Raw genomic sequence first — 19,952 nt, 5'->3', positions numbered from 1 at the left:
CAGTTACAACAACCCTCAGTGAGGAGAGCAGAAGGGTTGCAATCATTTCTTCCGTTGTCACGTTCCTGGGATATGGAAGGAAAAGGTCGTTTTCCCATGATCGCCCTTCTTACTTTGAGCTCACTTGGCTTTCGTTGCCCTGCGTCATGTCCACTCCAGACCGCCGGCGCAACAGGTCTCTGGCCTCGTGCGAACCTTGTCGAAAAGGCAAGATTCGGTGTGACCATCAAAAGCCTATATGCGGCTCCTGCAGCCGCCGTCAGGCACAATCGGAATGCTGGTATCACCCTGCGCCGCTGACGAAACAACCACCTCGAGTCATCAGAGCCTCAGGTGTTTCTCGAAGACAACGAAAGGCCTTCACAGGGAACAGATCTCTACCCTGATACACATTGTCTCCTGGTTAGAAAACCTACCACTGATCGAAAGGTTACTGAATAGGTATTTCGCCTCTATCCACAATCTTCTTTTAGCAAAACCTGTCGTTCTCCAAACCGTGGCGTCTTTGCGGGAATTTCTCGCTGCTTCTGGATATATTCAAGAGGAAACGGAGCAGCAAATTGTCATTCGAGATATTCAACAACTAGCTGCGCACGTTTTCCGTACTTCTTTGTCAGAGATCCACCATGAGTCTGCGGGCCTTCTGCGCAGAGTTCAGCGGCGAGAACCTTCGAGTGGAGACTCTAGGGTTCCTGTATACCGTTGCAGCTCGTGCGTCGATCTGTGATACCCAAGCAATGCCAGAATCGAAAAACTTCATGCAGGAAATGAGTTGGTATAGCAACGCATCGCTTCATTTGGCTCGCGAGATAGCCCCACAGACATCCGACATGATCATATGGCTGGCATTGGACAATCTACAACTAATCACAATGCTGGAGGGTGATGCGAGTAAGCGGTATGGCATTAATTAATGGGTATCACTGCTAATATTTCCAGGCATGAGTGTTCGACGGCGCATAGGAGGCTTGGCAAAAGATATCTTCGCATTGGGTCTGAACCGTGAGGCGACATATTCGTCGGAATCAATACCATTCTTCCTGGCAGAGTGCCGCAGGAAAACTTTCAGTGCCGCGTATTATCTGGACAAGTTGATTGCGATATTTTTCAATCAACCACCGCGCATATCAATTCGACATTCAGACTGCAAGCCTCCTCTTGATTTATCAGATGAGCAGATCTTCGGTCTTTCATTTGATGACCCAGCGATGGAATCTATTGTCGACCACGACGGCTGGAACAGAAATGGAGGCTTCAGATCTACAACGTGGGCACGTGTACGCTACACTTTTGCGCAGTTTCGGGAACATCTTGTTGAGTATCAACTGTCGTCAAGTTCCGCAAATGAAGCTGAGCTCAGGTATGCACACCCTTCAACTTGGATCAACGTCAGCTCAAATGTGAATGAGGGATTTGTCTCAGCGCTGTCATCAAGCGTGGAACTCATTGCCCCAGCATCTTCAGTATCGCAAAGATTGTTGGTCATCTGTCCTCCCTGCACATGTATCTCTGATGCTATGCAAGGTCTACCTTCCATTCTTACATACGAATTTCCTCATTTGTCAGAAACTTGGAAACGGGGCTCCATCTAGCCAATCAGAGCTTCTTGCCATTGCACTCGAGATGTTAGAAGTTGTCGTGCAAGTGGCGAGCGCACGCAGCAGACCAAGTCTTCTGATGCGTGATCTACCCGGACTCGTAAGCAACAGCCTTCGCCCTACCACCGACAATATTAGCTGACCATTTTCAGATGTTAACCTACGGCGTTTCATGTGCTACTACATTGTTAAGTGCTTTGATGGATTCTGTCCAAAAACCGACTGGCCACCTGCCACCTGGGATCAAAGCGTTCACGCTGATTCGAGATCTATCCGTATTTATATCCCATCTGGAAAATCTTTCTGGGTCACAACAATGCAACCAAGCCCTATGTGAAGAAGCTGCAAAATCTCTCTCGAGCCAGCTGGATCGAGTACTGGATAGTCTCTCCTCCGCATCAGAGGATCTGGCGCTTACTACGCCGCTATCAATGGGGTTTGCAACATCGGAATATTCGCATATCAGCCATGTCGATGCTGAGGAGCCCAGTTCCTTTCAAATTGGAAATGCGGAATCATTTGACTGGGCTACTTGGATCATTCATGCTGATTTGGAGATTGTGGGCTGCGATTGATTGGTTCAATAAAACATGATGGTACGTTCAGAATGTTGATTATTTTGGCTAGATAATTGCAGTGTGCCCAGCTGAGCACGTTGATAATGTTCACACCTAGTAATTCTGATTTACCACATACCAGGCTCAAGGGTGTACCTCCACTCTGATTTTAGCCTGCATGAAGGATTTCAACAGCATGGATGTAGAAAGAGAATCTCTTTTCTGATAATCTTTGTTGCTTGGAACCAAGGAAAGCAGAGCCGCCGACAATGCTCATTGTCATGAAATCCAATGATTGGTATTTCACGGGTTTCCGGATCTGTTCAAGGGTTCCAAGGTTCGATCCAAACATGGTCCATTGTGAAGGCATCAAAGGCGGCTCGGCAGTGCGCTTAGTTGGTATCATGTCAAAAAAGGAAGACATCAATGAACCCTTGTTATCTTTGGTCTTTGTCCTCCGACACAATTGACTTGATTCTCACTATATAAGCAGCATTTCTTCGAGTCATCAGTAGATCTGTTATCCACCACTCGAATATTTGACATCTCTTCACCTCTAACTTAACACACTGCTATCATATACGGATTCTACTATACCTGAAAGCCCAAAACACTTTCAGACACATATCCAGATCGGAATCCAGCACATATCAACATGTCAACCCCATCAGACTGGGATCGCATCCACCCAATCTACGGCGTCCCCGTAGCAGCCGAACAATCCACCTCCCAACCCTCGATCATTTGCCGCGTAATTCGCGAGGGTCAGTATACCGAAGGAGCCCAAGTCCCCGTCTCCACATGGATCAACACTGACTACTTTCTCTGGACCCTATGCGCAGGTCTAGCCGCCTCCGAAACAGACGAACAATGGACCCTCGAATTCGAAACAAAGTACCAAGACTGCTGGAAGGAGATCCAAGCCCGAGTTCGGGAAGTTGGCGGCTCATACAGGTTTGGGCTGCGGATCCCAGCCCCTCCTGTCTTCGAGGTTGAGATCACGCCTGCAAAGGAGGTTTCTCCATCTTTCAAGATCTGTGCGGAGGGCCGTCCGACCCATCTCGCGCCCCCGATGACTGGTCTGCCTCGGGATGGCGTTTGGGCTTTCTGGAAGTATCTTGCTGAGCAGAAGGGGACTCTTCCTACCTATAAGGTCTTCATGTGGGCTCCGGCTTCTTCGTTCTCTCCGAATGTGAACCCTGCTGCGCCAATTGCTACTTCTGCGTCCGGCTCTGTTCCTCCTTACTCGCGTTGATTGATAGGTATGGTTAATACTCTGACTGATCTTGGTCTGCATGGAAGCCACAAGACCTGAAGAGTTGGGTCCGAAGATACCACATTTGTGAAAGTGAAAGAGCGATGCTGTGAGTGCTGCCTTCCCTCAAGATTATGTTGCTCTATTATGACGCTTTTCTATAGAATAGGTCTGGTCTTGCCACTGGATTTGTTATCGCTGAGACATAGAATGCCACTTTCGTATACAGCACGTTATCCAAATGTAGATCCAATACTGACATCGTTTTAGAACAAGCTAAAATCATTGAAGCAGCCTCATAGCTATTTTGGCCTTTGGGCTAGATTGAAGAATAATAACTAGCCTACAGCGCATGGCCCAGGAGGCTTGGCGATATTTGAACCCAATGTATCTCCAAGGTTCGAGTACGGAGTATTCTTTGTTCTCTAGCTGACTATTTTAAGCAACCCGCAGATGATCGTACTTTGGAAACACGGGAACGAAGTACGGAGTACGGAGTATGAGCCAAGAAAACAATCGATGAAGGGATATGAAAGAAAGCACCTGGGCACATGTACGGAGTAGACACAGTCATTCTTCCCAGGTGGTTCCAAAGGCAATACATGAAGCCCTCGCGTGACGAACCCTCGCAGAATAAGATATGATTCAGATGTTTTCAGAGCTCACAATACATACATACAATCTGGCCCTATGACATGTTGTTCCAAAGTTATCAAAAAGCTGAGGTGGCCTATCTGAGACAAACTCCAATGACCAAGGCAGCAGAAAGCCCCTAGAGTATGTACAAGCTTGGAAGTACCTCCAGCTAAGCCCTTTCTCACCCCTGCTTACGATGTACTAGCAAGATACGATGTCTCACTCAAACCAGATACAATACCTTGTACATGAAAACTCCGAACCTTGCGATAAGATCCTGTATATATGACTATACAATTACAGTAGCACTAAAGTCAAGTTCAGTGAGGTCATTTCCAAAGCTATTCTCATAGAAGCAATCTAAAAACAGCGCAGGAGACGTATCCCCTCAAATCCAAGCGATAGCAAGGCGCACAATTAAGATGTAGCTAAGAAAAAAAAAAAGAAGACCAAGAAAAAAGAACCGGTTTATTACATGGGGGAAAACTCGGGACCAAATAGAGCTAAGAAGCAAACTCGAGTAAGATGTGACAAGAACGAAAAAAAGGAAAGGGAAAAGGTTGGGATACGACCTGAGACGGTGGCCGAGCAAAATCAGCACTGAGATACACTGCTGACATGTGACTGACCACATGGGTTCTTAGCATTGTATGGTGGGTGCTCGTTTTGAGGCCATTCGGGGAGAGTTAAACATTTCAATTCACGGCTTGGGGCTCATATTGGTTTTTTTTTCTGTATCCTTATTGTAGGCTGCGGACGCAGATGTTCCATAATTGTACTCTGGCGGAGTTCAGGGTTTCATGTACTACCCGTTTCAATCCGCCATGCGTAGACAGGATAGGATGGGATGATGAGCGACAAGTGGGTATCATAACAAGACTGTTTTTGAGAGTCGGCGCGATATTAATGAATTGGAGCCGGGGTGGTGTAGGGAACGCTGGTCGGTTGCACTTTAGGTTCGCTCGTGGCCGTTTAATCGGGGTTGGTGAGCTGGATATTTGTCATTAAAGTCATTCAGTGCATCAAGTGATGAGTTGGCTGTTACATACCCGAAGAACAGGGCGCGAGTAGTCTTCGTTATCTTGGAGTGAGACACTGCTATCACGAGGACCGTTGGGGTAGAGAACCGTGTTGGTTTTCATACGGTTATCGGTGAAGGTGGTGCCCGAGCGAGTCGGGACAGGACCACCCTCACCCTGTGGGAAGAAGCCGCGCATGAAGCTCGATCCCCGGCTAGTGCGGTTGTCAGTCATATCCTGGCTGGGAATTGGGCTGACGGAGCGAGCGCGCTTGCGGTAGAAGAAGATCAGGAAGACCAGAGCTCCAACCAAGGCGAGACCACCCAGAACACCAATGACGATTCCGGCGATTGAGCCTCCACTCAGTTTCGAACTGTCCGCTTCGCTGGTATTGGCTGAAGCATTGTCGGCGCCGGCGGTGGCACTGGAGCCTGCGACGGTGATTGTCTTCACTTCACCACCGGAATTGGTCTCGACGGCCACGCTGGCAGAGGTGTCGGATGTTTCGGATTTCGATGGGGTCGACGTCTAGAAAATCAAGTTAGACATCTGTCGATCTATCGCGTTGATGTAGCTGGAAATACAGTTTTGGAAGCCGAAGTCGCAAAATCCGAGGCAGTCACAGTGACAGTCTCGGGTTCAGCGCTTGTTGTCTCCTAACTCAGGATTAAACCAACTTGTCAAGGCAAGAGGAGCACGGCCGATGCTCTGGGGTTTGGGAGGGGTCTGTTGGAAGAAGGGAAAAAAAACAAGCGAGGGGAGAATGGAACCATAAGAGAGGATGTGCTTACCGAGCTAGACGTGGAAGATGTAGTCGACGAACTTGTTGAACCGCCAGCTGTGCTGGTGACATCGTTGCCGGAGACGGCTACGTAGGCATAAACTGCCTTGGAGGCACTTCCACAGCTGTCTGAGGGATAACCCGGGCACCCAGTATCACAATCAGATGTGTCGTCGGCCAGAGAGCTCTTCGCGGGAGCGACATTGGTGCACCAGCACCGTTTCCCTTGAAGCACACCTAAGGCGTAGTTTTTGCATGTTGTCTGACACGCTCCATTGGACTGAAATGTGTCGGTCACTAACGAAGAAGAAAAGATATCAGCGAGGTGTCCTGTCTGCGGTTCATTTACATCACTCACCTGCTGAAAAGGACGATCCAGTGTTGACTGAGGCACAGTAGGCGAGGGTAGACGCGGCCGATGCGAATGGCTGGGCCAGCAGAGCAAAAACCGAGACTGCCACCGAGGCCTTCATGATGGGTGTGCCGAACCAGCAGCGGGCAGCCCGACCACTATTTCCTCGGAGAATGTATTATCGTCTGGGGAGGGGGGTTTCCCTCGGGTCTTTGTGATGGTGTCGACGTTCGCAACGAAAGGATAGGCGAGAGGACTGTGGGCCGACCGTGATTGTCGATCTTTGGAATCCGAGCTCGATAGAGGATTCGATATCTCTAGACGGAGAGATTGTCGACCCCCAAGTTGTAAACGGAATGGCTGGTCGATTGTCAGAGAACTCGCATGGTCCGATGGAAAGCAATCTCTGGAGCTGCCCAGATGAATGAAAGTAGCAAGGTGGGAGGAAGAGGAGAAGGGGGAGTATGAGAGCATCCCGACATACCCGCCTCGGTGGGTACCGATATCTGACGGTTTTGTATTGAGGTTGATGTAAGATACCGGTATGAGTAATTGCTGTGGTTTAGAGTAAATCTACATAGTACATACTCCGTAGTACTTCGTATGATATGTCCAGAGTCTAAAATTAAACAAATACAAAAGCAAGATAGTAATTAATCTACTCAGTATACTCCGTACTCCATGCTCTTTAATGAGTATAGAAACAGATCACTGTACGAGCAAGTACGGAGTAGGGTGATTGCGAAAAAAAAAGAGGACTATTGACTTTTTTCCTAATTAAATCGGAGCTCAGTTCCAAGGTTCCATGGAAATGCCCCAGGGGAACATTCCACCCTTCATACTCTGCTCTTTTTTTATCTTTTCCTCGCTATCGCTAACCTGCTATTCAAATGTTATATTTCCTTCTTTCTAATATCATGGATCGCCATGCATTAAACACCGTAGTGCAAGCCCAACAGCCGACATACGTAATTGAGTGGATATCCGACGCATCAACTGTACCAATTACAGCGTGCACTAGAACTTTCTTCGACTGGAAAACGTTGCCAATGGACACGCACTACGAATTCAATATCGGCTAAGTGTCTACTGGAAGTGCCAGACTCGGGTACACCAAGCCTATCCCAGTATATACTCGTAATGATCCTTTTTGGGGTCTAGACGTCGATCATTATTGCCTGGAACACTTCCTACAGATACATACGAGTACTCCGTACAAGTACTCTTCCTTCATACAGCCTGGACTTGTACGAGTGTTTCGACCTGTGCGATACTCCGTACAGATTGCTGTTTTCCCCTTTTCTTGTTTCTTGTTTTGTGCCTGTTATCGACCAATAATGAGTCCTCGATCGTCTCCACTCCGGAGTTTGGCTCCGATCAGGTTGATCGAATGGGCTCGCGTCATTTGTTTATCGCTTTCTGACTAGGTGTTAGGTGCGATCTAGTCCGTAGGCATCCAGGCGGATTTCTAACTGGTAATTAGCTACTACGGGAACTTCCAAGTTCGGACCTAATTACTTGGTGACTTAGGGTTATGGCTCGTGCTGTATACACTTGTACAAGTATTCCCAATCTAAAATATCCGGAGTACATGGCCCTTGAAGAAGTACTAAAAAAAAAAGTACGTGGCTGTGGCTGTGCCGGAAACCGCACTAAGCAATAAACAATAACTCCCCCCCAAACAATATGTAGTAAAAATGGAAGAACTCTAGCCCAACGATGCAGACATTAATCTGGCTGAGACAAACCCACAATTAACGCGGGTGGCGACAGACACGCCAGTAACACCGCTACACTCGCTTCTCCCGCCGTTCCATGGATAGCGACGCGGTTAGGGTTACAGTCAAAGTAAACAACACGCACTCCAGTCCGTTACTCCGTACAGCAGTTCAAGCCGAGTGGTGGATTTCGTGAGATCATCCAGTCGAACCCAGGTAATTATTGTACCTGGTGGCTTGCAGGTGGCGCTGGACTCTGAAACAGACCTACAGTGATGATCATTACATCCACACAGGTCAGATCGAAACTTTACATGTATCATTACGAGTACATGGTCGAGGCCCGATTATTACTCCGTACTATGCCCAGGTTTCCTACGGAGTACCCTTGAACTCCAAAGATGTTCGGAATTCTTGAAAATCCCGCCCTGAACAGAATCCAGAATTGTAGGAATTGAAGTCTAGACCGGGGAAAACCCACCTCATCCCTAGGCGCACGCAACTTGGCGTCATCGCCCACTGCGTAAAAAGTATGCATTGAGCGTTAACCTTGGAATGAACGAGCCAGAGCCAGAGCCAGATTGCTCCTGTTCCAAGCTACCGGGCCTGTCCCTGGCTATCACCCCGCGGTCGATCCGTTTCAAGCCCATGCAACAGAGACTGATCGTCGATGCGTCGGTAGCCTTGATCTCCTGCTCTGTACCAGGCTGAGCCTAGTTCTTACCGGCGTTGGCCATGGATCGCTCAGGATTTTCGGTGTTCGGAACGCTCCGCCCAGCCAGCCTGGGCTTGCTGTTGGAGAGATACGTGGCTCCAGCTCATTGTTTCGTGGGCCTGGCTTTGCCACAGCTTGGGGATGAGCAACGTACTCTGAAGTCGCAGACGACTCAGAACGGGTAGGACTGAGTACGCGGCGGCAGGAAGCGTTCACGGCATTTATCGTGTGTGGAGTGACTGCCCTTCCGATGAATGGGCGACGAAACTCTCGTGCCTGGCACAATGGTTCGCTCCTGCTTTCCACAAACTGTGCAGGCGTTGATTGCGTTCAATGCACCTTCCAAGAGTGGAAACACCTTTCATACTTCATCCGATCCTTGAAAAGGTGCTCATAGACGATCGTTCAATTCGTTTATACCTAGGCTGGTACGTACTGGAACTCCGAGTATCATAATCTCATGGCTCATGGCTAATAATATGTGGTGATCAGTAGGATAGATTCCCATCACCGTCGATCGTACATCCATTCCCGGTCCCTCATTTCCTGCATGCGTTTCTCCATCATTCGTGCTCGTGGGGGCGGGTGCATGGGCGGGTGCATGGGCATAGGCATAGGCATAGGAGGGACACTCATTCTAGGTGGTCTCATACGAGGAGGAGGGGGCGGGAGAGATGATCTTTCTCGCTGGATATCGCGGATGCGTCTGCGACGAGCACTTCGAATCTCATCGGAGAGTTCGACGAGTTCGTCTATATCGTCCTGTTTCGTAGAAGTTAGGCTGGATTTTAGACAAGAAAACGAAGTGAGTGGAGGCACAGGTGAATTCGTACCGATGTCAGGTAAGAGAAGATGTAGTAGCAGCTTCTTGTTTCTTCGTACTCATAGCCCATCTGCTCAATGGCTTCTTTCACGACCAATTTCTTCGTGATTTCGGTCCACCGGTCATCGCGTGGGTTTTTAGAGTCTGTTACTTGTTGTGCGATTCGTCCCATCTCTACTGGATCTCCTGCCTGTCGTGGTTCGACTTCGATGACGTTCAGGGCTCCGGTCATTTCAATTGCTTCGGCTTTGGTCAGAGCATGTACCACAGACCAGTCATCCGTGCTCTTTGGGGCTCGATGTACTGTTCGAGCGCTCTCGAATTCTGCCTCCTTCATGTCAGGCATGGGTGGCATCGGCGGCATCGGCGGCATTGGATAGGCGTGGTATGATGATTCACTCTCGCTGTCAATTACCTTGGGCCGAGCGTGGTGCTTTGATCGAGGCTTATCCCATGGGTTCTTGAAGTCGGGGACAGATTCACTGGTGGGTGAGATTGAATCTTCGGGGGCGAGAGATTCGTCGCTATCACGACGTGTGAGGACCATGTCTTCTTCGGACGATCGCCCGCCTCGCGTTCTACTAGTAAATATGTAAGCATGGTGTGCAGCCATTGAGAGCTGTACACTTACCGAGTGGGTATGTCAATCTTATTGGGACTGCCTCTCAGCGGCCGCAGTTCTGGTGTAGGTACGCGAGGAGGTCGAATTTCTTCATAGCCTGGAGGCCTCTCAGTTCTCGACTCTTGTTCAAATAGGGACAAAGTTTCTTACCGCGTTCAATATCTCTGGGATGGGCGTACACATCCCGAGTAATCGGAGGTGCATGTATTGGCTCCACGGGGGAGAAGGTGGTGATGGCGGGACCATATCCTTCGTCTTCCTGATGCGCACCTCTTCATCTACAACAATATTTCGTGGGCGCATATTGGAGTCGGACTGCGATTGGACGCTTAGCTCCTCGTCGAAGGAAGGATCCATCTTACGCTCCCGGCGAAGACCTCTCATCTCACGGTCAGGTTCTTCAATGGGTGGACTTCGTCGTCGCTCGCGTCTTTCACGCATGACGATCTCCTCTTCTCTAGGATCAATTGGGCGGGGTGCTTTGCCCTTCCTCCTAATGCTCACATCTTCCTCCTCAAAGTCGTCTTCTGAAGGATCAATTGGAATCCGATGTCGGTCAGGAAGCACATCATCGGGAATAACTTCCTCGACTTCCACCCTGCGAGCAGGCGGGGGCCCTGGTCTCGGCCGGCGATACCTTTCCTCCTCAAATCCACGCGTTCTCTCATGTGATCGCATGTCGCGCTCGCTGTCCCAGCCGCGACGTAAAGGGCCCTCGCCTTCTCTTCGCCGTATGAGGAGTTCTTCGTCCTCAATCCCGGCCTCCGGTCGACGTCTTCTTCCGTGCTGGCGTGGTTCTTCGACAAAGTCTTCCTCGGGCTCTCGCTCCGGACGTCGTCTCCGATGTCGCCTTTCTCTCTCATACAGCAGGTCGTCTTCTGATCTGCGCTCGGGATGACGTGCGCTTCCTCTGCGTATTTCCTTCTCTTCGACAAGAAGATCATCCTCCGACCTTCGTTCGGGGTGACGTCTGCTTCCTCGGCGAATCTCTCTTTCTTCGAAGGCGACATCGTCTTCTTCCACGCCCCGATGACGGCGCCTACTCCGACGGCTTTCGCGCTCTAACGGTTCCGGCTCTTCGAACTCTGGCACTGAGCGACGCGGTCTCTCTCCGCCCCGCTCTCTTTCATCAATAATATCCTCCTCAGACCTCTTCCGTGGGCGCCGTCTGCTTTCTCTCGGTCTATCCTCTTCATCAAAAAGATCTTGCTCGATTTCGCGTTCCGGACGAGGTCTTCTTTCCATATGTCTCGTTCTTTCATCGACAATTAAGTCCTCTTCCAGATCTCGCGGATGCCGACGACTCCCCCGACGACTTTCCCTTTCCTCAAAAACAAGATCCTCATCGTCCACCTCTCGAGCGCGGGGTCTGCGCCGCGATCTCGGCGGCCGTCCATACCCTTCCTCGCGACCGAGAGGCACAGGCCGCTCGGGCGATTCCATTTCTACCTCCTCCCTTGAACGCGTAAAGACCATATCTTCTCGCTCGGGGGGCCGTTCAAGGCTTTCTTCCATAAACTCCCTTCTCGGCCGCTCGCGAAACCCCATACGCTCCATATCATCGACCAAAGGTTCCGACTTCCGACGCCGATATTCGACATCTCTAGACTCGTAGTCGCGGGCGCGCGGCCGATATGGATCTCGTTCGCGCTCCACGTCGTATATTTCCTCTTCGTAGTAATCGCGAGGCGGGCCCGGGCGGCGGGGCATCTTGACACCGGCGGGGTCTCACCGCATTGAAGTCCAGAGCGAGGTCTCGTAGTTGAACTTGTAAGGAGAATCCGGAATGGATGGACAGGGCGTTCTTGGGACCTGGTTGAGAGTAGAATCCGAACGAGGCGCTCGGGTGAGGTAAGGCAGCAATAAGATCGCGAAGCGCTTTGGTGGGGCTTGCAGGAGAGAAAAGCAGTGGCTCTGTGTGGAGCCAGCGGACAACGATGTTTCTCCAGGGCTATGCTGTGTGCTATACGAGGTTCTGAGGACACAAAGGAAGATGGGCTGTGAGTTGGACCAGAATCAAAGTGATCGACCCCGCCGGCCCGCTGATGTCACTCGGATGGTCTTGTTCATGATGTACACCCCCTTGGTCCTCTGTTTGGATGAATACATGTATAGACAGTTTCAGTTTCAGTCTTGGGGTTATAGCTATAAGGTAGTAGAAATCCTTGGTTGAGATCTTCAAAATTGCCTCTTTAGGCCTGTGTTCCACTGGGACCTGCCGTGCTGAGCCATGGATATACATCTATGACCATAGAGCAAAGTGAACTCATTCTCTATCCTCATACTCCGAAATGCTGTTGATTGTCCTCCTTTCTATGTTTTAAGAAGTCCTCTCATCTTTGGGATATATGTTAAGCCAGAGATGGATAAATGCAGTCAGCGTAGATTTGTACAAACCCCGCTTCTCTCTGCCTCTACACTACAGCTCTACACACCTTATTTATCAAGTACCTTAAAATGCAAATATCAGGTCTGATCCATGAAGTCCATACTCTATTAACAATTGACACATGTATATCGCACATGAGATACCACACGTGGACGCTGTAATCCCTCGTGCCCAAGTACTTTGGGTAGGCTGAAACCCCCTTGAGATCGACCTTGGAGGAATCAGAGCTACTGGGACTAAGGTATCCAGGTGACTAAGTACCTCAAACACACTCTCATGTGCGGAGTAGCCCATATTGAGTCACCCGCTGATGATAGCCCTGGACATTCCGGTCGATCCCTTCACGCCCTGAAGACCGGTGGACTCCGATGCTTCCCCCGCGCTAGGGGCTGATCCTATCCAGTCAATCATACTCGTGGACTTTGAGTGCTTATCTTTATGAAACGTTTAGTTCTGCAACGGTAAGCGTCGGTCAACATTGCATGGTTCTGAACCAACCGACTCTTCATGAGTATCCATCTTTTGGTACTATATAAACATACCATCGCCTAAAGCATCACACCCAATTAGCTAGCCACCCACACAGCTCTGGTCACAAAGGATACACTCAGTCATTTCTTCTTCCATCAAGACACAGAAACCGCTAGCAATGGTTGCCTTTTCCAAAATCGCGATCGCCTCCGGGTTCGCCCATGGCGCCCACGCATGGGGCGTACTAGGTCATGCGACAGTGGCATACGTCGCCCAGCACTATCTATCAGAAAGCACAGCATCATGGTATGTCCTCATCACAGCCCGGGTGTATAGCATACGCCTTCCCATTTACGACCGATCACTAACAAACCCCAGGGCCAAAGAGGTCCTAGATGATTCCTCCAGTTCATACCTCGCCAACATCGCCTCATGGGCCGACGAGTACCGCCTCACCAGCGCAGGCAAATGGTCCGCACCTCTCCACTACATCGACGCCGAAGACAACCCACCAACAACCTGCAACGTAGACTACGCCCGCGACTGCGGCGACTCAGGATGCTCCGTATCCGCAATCGCAAATTACACACAACGCGTAGGCGACGCCCGACTCACAGCCAACAACACAGCCGAAGCGCTGAAATTCCTCGTTCATTTCCTAGGCGATATCACGCAACCCCTGCATGACGAGGCGTACGAAGTTGGCGGAAATGGAATCGACGTTACTTTCAACGGGTACAGTGACAACCTGCACTCGGATTGGGATACGTATATGCCCGAGATGCTGGTTGGCGGTGACTCGCTAGCGGATGCGCAGTCGTGGGCTGATTTGTTGGTTGAAGAGATTGAAGATGGTGACTATAAGGCTGAAGCTGCGAGTTGGATTAAAGGTGATACGATCGGTGATGCGGTTTCGTCGGCTACGCGGTGGGCGGCGGATGGGAATGCGCTGGTGTGTACTGTTGTTATGCCTGGGGGAGCGTCGGCGCTTCAGACGGGGGATCTGTATCCGACGTATTACAATTCGGCGATTGGGACTATTGAGTTGCAGATTGCGAAGGGGGGTTATCGGTTGGCGAATTGGCTTAATTTGATTTACAGTACTAGGATTGCGAAGAGGGATCTTGAACGGTTTGTGGAGGTGAGTCGGAATGAGGCACCTGAGTTGGAGCTTCGTGGGCGCAATTTCCTTCCTGAGTCTCGTCCGCTGAGTCGGGCGAAAATGGCTAGAGAGGCGATGGAGGGTTCTTGCTGTAGTTCGGAGAAGCGAGGACATGTGCACTGATTCTGTCATGGGCAATATTTCGCTGTTTATTTACCATCCTGGAAGTGATGAATGAACATCTTGAGAGTTGAATTGAATTAGTTTCCATGAAGCGTTGTAGTACAAGTACTTTCAAGACTCGCTCACATTTCCTAAACGATCTTTCTCGAGGTTTATGACGCATCTGTATGACTGAGAACCGATCGGATTCTCAAAAATGGTTTCCAACTGCGTAACTCCGTTTATCTCATTGGGTATATCAAAGTTAAGAGACAAGATAAAAAACACATCATAAGAGTACACAAAACACCAAAAAGGCATTATACGTGAGCGCGCAAGGCTTGTCATTCATTGAAAGGCAAGTCGCATTTGCCCTTTCTCGGGTTTGCCCCTGCCACCACCACCACCTCGGCCGCCTCTTCCACGAGGCGTTGTGCCTCGAGAGCTGCTCTTCGGGGGTGGCACCGGCTGGGAGGCTCTCGACTCTTCGCGATCTTGATTGGCAAGGTCTTTGGCAAAGTGCCAGTCATCGTGTTCCTCTTTTTCATGTTGGGGTACCGATGTGGAGCATCGCGGGCATGTGTACTGAGGAATCTGGAATTCTTCCGAGACTATTTCATGAGGGACTCGAAGGCGTTCTTCGGTCTCTCCGCCAGTTTCTTCGGGAGGATTACTAAAGAATTGTTGAATCCGACCTCCGTCCAGTTTCTTCTTCTTGCCCGCTGGAGGAGTGTCATTCGAGACATTTTCAATACTGCGAGTTCTCGCAACATGGCTAAGAGCTTTTGCCTGGTCACCTCGGACGAGAAAGCCTTCTATGGCCTTATTTTTGCTCACGCCATCTTCAAAGCTCGATACGCTTAATGATAGATTAGAGCATGGCCATGCCTGGCCGTCAACTACCACTTGGCGAAGCAGGGTTTTAGCCAGGTCGTATAACAACTCCTCATCAATGGCATTGGATCCGGGAATTGGGATCTGGCGAGAACGCGACTGGACAGTCCGATGATGCAGCGTGATCACTCTCGGGCGGCGTCTATTCTCAAGTACGCCGTCCTCCACAAGCCGGCCATAGATATCAGCTGCGAAGATCCGAAGCCATTTATCAGCTTGGTCGAGCGAGTTGATACTTGGTCTGAACGATTTGGCAGATAACATGGACTTGATCTGAGTACGGGGATTGACCTCGCTGCGATCATCTCCACGGATGATACCGTAGAGCCACGATGCCGTGTGGTCATCCAGCTTGGCTCGTAGCTGTTCGAGGGGCACATTGAGCAGCTCGCTGACTTTTTCAGTCCCGAAGGAGCTTGTGATTTGGTCACCAAGTTTTCCACCGAGCATGCGGATTTGAGTGAATTTGTATCCACCCAGGAAGTTCTGCACCGCGCGATTCCGTACAACGGTCTGCAGATTGGGTTTGTTACATGAACTTCCCAGCTTCGCGATCATTTTGTTCCGACCAAGACCCGCAGAACAGGTGTAGCTCAGCTTGTCCCAGACCGCATTTCGCACCGACCGGACAATTTCAGACCCTATCAACATTACAACGTCATCCCAATCTGGGTCATCTTCCTCCGTCTCATGCTGATCAAGATCCACCAGACAATCGGTATCCCACTGCAATGCGGTGCTCGGGGGTACGGGCAATTCGGCATCACGATTGTCGTCCTGTGTGCCCGGCTGTAGCTCTGGGTATCTCCGAAGAAGCGCTCTATAGACCAAGGGCGACAAATCAATGAAAACCTCATCAATACTAGCTTTCTCCAGCCCAGCAGCAACGTCTTGTGTCGGTCGCTTAGTCTCATCTTCCGCATCCTCGCCCCATTTCGCAAGAGCCTCTTTCATCGTCTGCAGGATCTTTCGCGACTGTGCTCGGTACGGATCCAGGGACACCTTGTCCGTGCTGATACTTCGGAAAGAATCATCTCTGTATGCCCATCGACCCCCTTCTCCCTCTCTGAATGTTGCAACGTGCTGTAGGACCAAGTCCGGGCACATTTTCCTCGCCTCGGCCACGCTGATCAATCGACTGACCCCGAACGGGCGCGCGGCATAGTTGATGGCGATCAGTGAATCCCATTGGCGTACTGCTAGAGGGACTTCTCGGGGCGTTCCTAAGCGGACCATCTCGCATTGTGCGTAAAAGGCATCGAGGTCGATATGCGCGACCACGCGCAAAGGTGTCGCTGTGGATCCATGTCGCAACCCTTGCAATTGTCGATAGGTGAAGCGGGAGACTTTCACGGGGTCGGATGGGTCGGTGGCGGACATTGCGAGTGCATTATGCCGGTACCAATCTTTCTCTGTTCAGCGTGGTACCTTCCGAGGTTTGAGGTCGTCACGGTTCGATGCCTGGGACAGAGCTCCGATTGGGACTAGCGCGTGCACGTGCCATCTTTGAGCCTCAGGCTCGTGTTTGTTTGTGTTTGTTTTCAACGAAGTCCGAATGTTTCCTTTTTTTTGAGTCTTTTCTTTTCTTTTTTTCTGGTCTCTATTTCTATTTCTGTATGAGTCAGATGTTAGCAAGACGGCTACATCTCCCTCCGTTTGATCCGGACTGGGCGTTATTCTGTATATTTGCTATCACTATAGACCAAGGATCTTCCACCGGACTCTCGGTTAGGGACTGCTTAATTTTCTTCATTGCAACGTGAAATCGAGCTGCAGAACTTTCCTGGACCACACGAGTCTCGAACACGGAAAGGACAGAGAAGCGAAACAAAGTGATCTCCGATCTGTACGATCCTGCTGACAGAGCCGGGCTGTGAGTGGACAGGAGGCTCGGAGGCTTCGCGCAGGTGCCCAAAGCCACGCATTACTGCCCAACGACTGGCGAGTGGGCATCGGCAGCCAGCTTCCCAAGTGGCAAGTTCGCAGCTCGCCACCGGTTCTTTCTTTCAACGTATTGACACTGTGATTGGCATGGCTCCCTTGAAAACGGTCGCAGAGAAGGGTGGGTGAGTGATCAATCACAACCAACCCGAGTGAACCTGAGTTGCCCCATCGACGCAGCCATTTTGGAGCACATGAACATCTGGTGCTCTGATGATCTCATGGTCCTCTTGACCGCTGAAGATGATTCCCAACGGTGGAGACTTGTAGAGTTTGAATATTAATTCGGTCCAGGGGCACAGACTGAGGAGCAATCCATGCTGGTCGAATGATGGGGGATCGGCTCTTTTGCAGTTATTTTCCGCCACTCGAAGTTAGTGCTCTTAGTGCTCTTAGTGCTTTCACTGCTACGGAGTACGAAGTACTACAGACTAACAGCTGTCTTCATCTTTGCGCAATACGAACTAGTCTAGAATCGCGGGGGTTGACCGGAGTGGTGTGTTGACTCAGATTCCAGTATAGAGTCAGAGAGACGTGTACGAGAATAAGCAAGTAATAATCAGAGGACCTCAAGGCGGCTACAGACAGGGTCACACATTGACCTAATCCTCATTTGAACGTGCATGCTTTTCGCCTTGATCTCAGTGGGGAGTCGTGGCACCAGCCCAAGACGGCCCAACCGCGCCTTTAGCCCACTTTAGTTCCTCTCTTTCTGTCTTCCCCCCCTCTTCCTCTTCTCTTTCTTTCCTCTCGACTTCCTTCTTCCCTCCCCCTTTCCATTCACCTCTGGCTCGGCCATCTCTCCCTAAACACCTCTTAGCGTCGCGTTGGGCTTTTTGAATCCCAACCTCTTTGCACCTCAACTCTCGGGATCTCTCAATTTTGTCACGAATACCCAGGATAATTGCCGGACACGGATTTCTTCCCAGGACTACCCGGACTTTTCCCAAGGACTTTTTTTGATATTGCCGACCAGGATCAATCTTTATCTGGCCGCTTTCCAAGGATCATATCTCGTTTTTCCGTTTGCCCTGGAAATCGAGAAACTCAAGTCGTGATTGTTGGCTTGGAAGAAAAAAACCCTTCGCCTGATAGAAATTGTACTACAATATAACGGACTCACCACCCATCAACTCTACCGGATCTCTCAAATCTACCACTCCGGAATTTCCCTCTTTTCTGGACCCTTGGACCCGAGGACTATAAACCTATAACCGGAAAAAAATCCCATTTCCATCCCTCGGACATTATGACAGGCCGTTATGAGGCACGCCCGGAGCGTCAAAATGAATATTTCATCCCTGGTGACGGAATCAGTCGCGAAGTCATTCAAGCAGATATCTGTCGCTACCTTGGAAACGATGCTCTCGTGAGACCAGGCAACCACAATGTTCGTCCTTCTACTTTCGTCAACACGATAACCCAGGACCCTTTGACTGACCAACAACAGGGCCGTCCAGGTTTCTTCATCCGTGCCTATCGGAATCTCACATCTGTAAGTTGCGGAGATTCGACGCCGAGCGGGAAATGTGTATAGTTGGGATTCTAACCACACTTCGGATATAGGAAATGATTGCTGATCTAAAGGCCGACTCCGCCCGTTGGGAGGCGGACGTCTCACGCCGGGCTGACCTAGGCTACCCGCGAGGCAGTTACATACAGGACATGAACGTGTCTCATGCCCCTAACCAACCCCCAGCGAGCTATCCCGCTTCTACCATGCATGAGGTTCGCCAATCACAAGGCCCATCTCCCACGCCGTTCACTGCAGCCCCTGCTCAGTCCTACATGGAGTCCTATTCCCAGCCCCAACAGAGCTCATACAGTGGACCCCAAAATCCTTCCTACAACACATCCCCTTACACTTCAACTCACTCGCCATACGCTTCAGGTACAGCTCCGTACCCTCCACCCCAGGTTACCTACTCTGGTTCCAACCAGCCGGTCGTGACCGCTGTGGACATGCCCCACTCCTACACGTACGCCCCCACGGGCTACGGTGGTTACGACAATGGCCGAAGCAATGCTCCCCGATACCCGGGGCCTGGATATGATGCCGATCAGGATTACTCTCCCGTAACCTCCGGGATGGCCTATCCTACAACCACTGCCCCGGATCCCCGGATAGGAATGGAGCCCAGATACACCCCAGAATATGAGCGCAGGCCGCAAGCAACCAGAAATGACCCGCACCGTCGGCGATAAACAAAAAAAGTCAAAACAAAAAAAAACCAAAAACAAAAAACAATCATCACCGAAGTGATGCCTTTCCTGCTCCCATGGTTTCTTTCCTTGTCCATCCTATCCACGTTGGGGGCTTAACCTGATACATTCTCCCTGGAATATCCCCATTATGCTTCTGGGAGTAATCTTGATTCTACGAATTTTTCCAGGACCATCTCAACACACATCTCTCTCTCTCTCTCTCTCGGTCGCTGTCTCAGAAAATCTCCTTTGCATCCAGTCCAGGAAACCCCAAGCTTTTCCAGAGATATCTCACATTCCGCTTCATTGTTTCGGCCAAGGGGAATATCCACCTCCCGCCGGACACATCCATCCATCCATCCCACTTATCCTCTGGACTTCCACTGGAAATAAACCCACCCGCTTCTCCATAAGAAGCTTGGAACTTCCCGTGGAACTCCGTCTTTGCTTTTGCTCCCTACTCCATTTTATGCAACTGTTCAGCCAGGAGCAGGAGTGACATGTCTTGTTTGATTTTGCGAAAAGGTGGCCCGGACTTGAGCGTTTTTCTCTGTTTCTTCCTGGTCTCGCGGATTCCGGGAAATACTCACCCACAATAATGCGATTTCTTGTCGTTTCCCGGTGTACAGGATTTGTGTGTTTTAGCAATTCTCCCTTTTTTGTTCTTTCCATTGGAAGGAGGCGGAGTCATGACGTTCTACTTTTTTTTTTC

General features: G+C 50.3%; 7 protein-coding genes across 7 annotated transcripts; 4 read left to right on the top strand and 3 right to left on the bottom strand.

Annotated features, from left to right (window-relative positions):
• Positions 1-626: 626 nt before the first annotated feature.
• On the top strand, positions 627-2,173 carry N7506_003003 (fungal specific transcription factor domain-containing protein; the record flags this gene model as incomplete). Its single annotated transcript, XM_056952298.1, has 4 exons — positions 627-891; positions 940-1,360; positions 1,593-1,698; positions 1,751-2,173. The coding sequence occupies 4 exons, from the start codon at positions 627-629 to the stop codon at positions 2,171-2,173; spliced, it is 1,215 nt and encodes a 404-aa protein (XP_056813990.1).
• Positions 2,174-2,810: 637 nt separating this feature from the next.
• Positions 2,811-3,410, top strand: N7506_003002 (uncharacterized protein; the record flags this gene model as incomplete). Its single annotated transcript, XM_056952297.1, has 1 exon — positions 2,811-3,410. One exon carries the CDS (start codon positions 2,811-2,813, stop codon positions 3,408-3,410), a length of 600 nt encoding a protein of 199 aa, XP_056813989.1.
• A 1,608-nt stretch (positions 3,411-5,018) lies between these two features.
• On the bottom strand, positions 5,019-6,319 carry N7506_003001 (uncharacterized protein; the record flags this gene model as incomplete). Its single annotated transcript, XM_056952296.1, has 5 exons — positions 5,019-5,036; positions 5,096-5,593; positions 5,650-5,721; positions 5,857-6,143; positions 6,205-6,319. 5 exons carry the CDS (start codon positions 6,317-6,319, stop codon positions 5,019-5,021), a joined length of 990 nt encoding a protein of 329 aa, XP_056813988.1.
• A 2,819-nt stretch (positions 6,320-9,138) lies between these two features.
• N7506_003000 (uncharacterized protein) lies at positions 9,139-11,786 on the bottom strand (the record flags this gene model as incomplete). Its single annotated transcript, XM_056952295.1, has 4 exons — positions 9,139-9,393; positions 9,465-10,035; positions 10,086-10,173; positions 10,256-11,786. The coding sequence occupies 4 exons, from the start codon at positions 11,784-11,786 to the stop codon at positions 9,139-9,141; spliced, it is 2,445 nt and encodes an 814-aa protein (XP_056813987.1).
• A 1,328-nt stretch (positions 11,787-13,114) lies between these two features.
• On the top strand, positions 13,115-14,221 carry N7506_002999 (S1/P1 nuclease; the record flags this gene model as incomplete). The annotated part of the gene is made up of 2 exons (XM_056952294.1): positions 13,115-13,242; positions 13,315-14,221. 2 exons carry the CDS (start codon positions 13,115-13,117, stop codon positions 14,219-14,221), a joined length of 1,035 nt encoding a protein of 344 aa, XP_056813986.1.
• A 327-nt stretch (positions 14,222-14,548) lies between these two features.
• Positions 14,549-16,474, bottom strand: N7506_002998 (DNA-directed DNA polymerase eta; the record flags this gene model as incomplete). The annotated part of the gene is made up of 1 exon (XM_056952293.1): positions 14,549-16,474. One exon carries the CDS (start codon positions 16,472-16,474, stop codon positions 14,549-14,551), a length of 1,926 nt encoding a protein of 641 aa, XP_056813985.1.
• A 1,810-nt stretch (positions 16,475-18,284) lies between these two features.
• N7506_002997 (putative transcription factor RfeG) lies at positions 18,285-19,240 on the top strand (the record flags this gene model as incomplete). Its single annotated transcript, XM_056952292.1, has 2 exons — positions 18,285-18,530; positions 18,602-19,240. 2 exons carry the CDS (start codon positions 18,285-18,287, stop codon positions 19,238-19,240), a joined length of 885 nt encoding a protein of 294 aa, XP_056813984.1.
• Between the last annotated feature and the right edge of the window lie 712 nt (positions 19,241-19,952).

Source organism: Penicillium brevicompactum, assembly GCF_028827555.1.
Source record: "Penicillium brevicompactum strain IBT 35665 chromosome Unknown utg000002l_segment0_segment0, whole genome shotgun sequence".
Classification (NCBI taxonomy): Eukaryota; Fungi; Ascomycota; class Eurotiomycetes; order Eurotiales; family Aspergillaceae; genus Penicillium; species Penicillium brevicompactum.
This window is presented reverse-complemented; position numbering and strand designations above follow the sequence as displayed.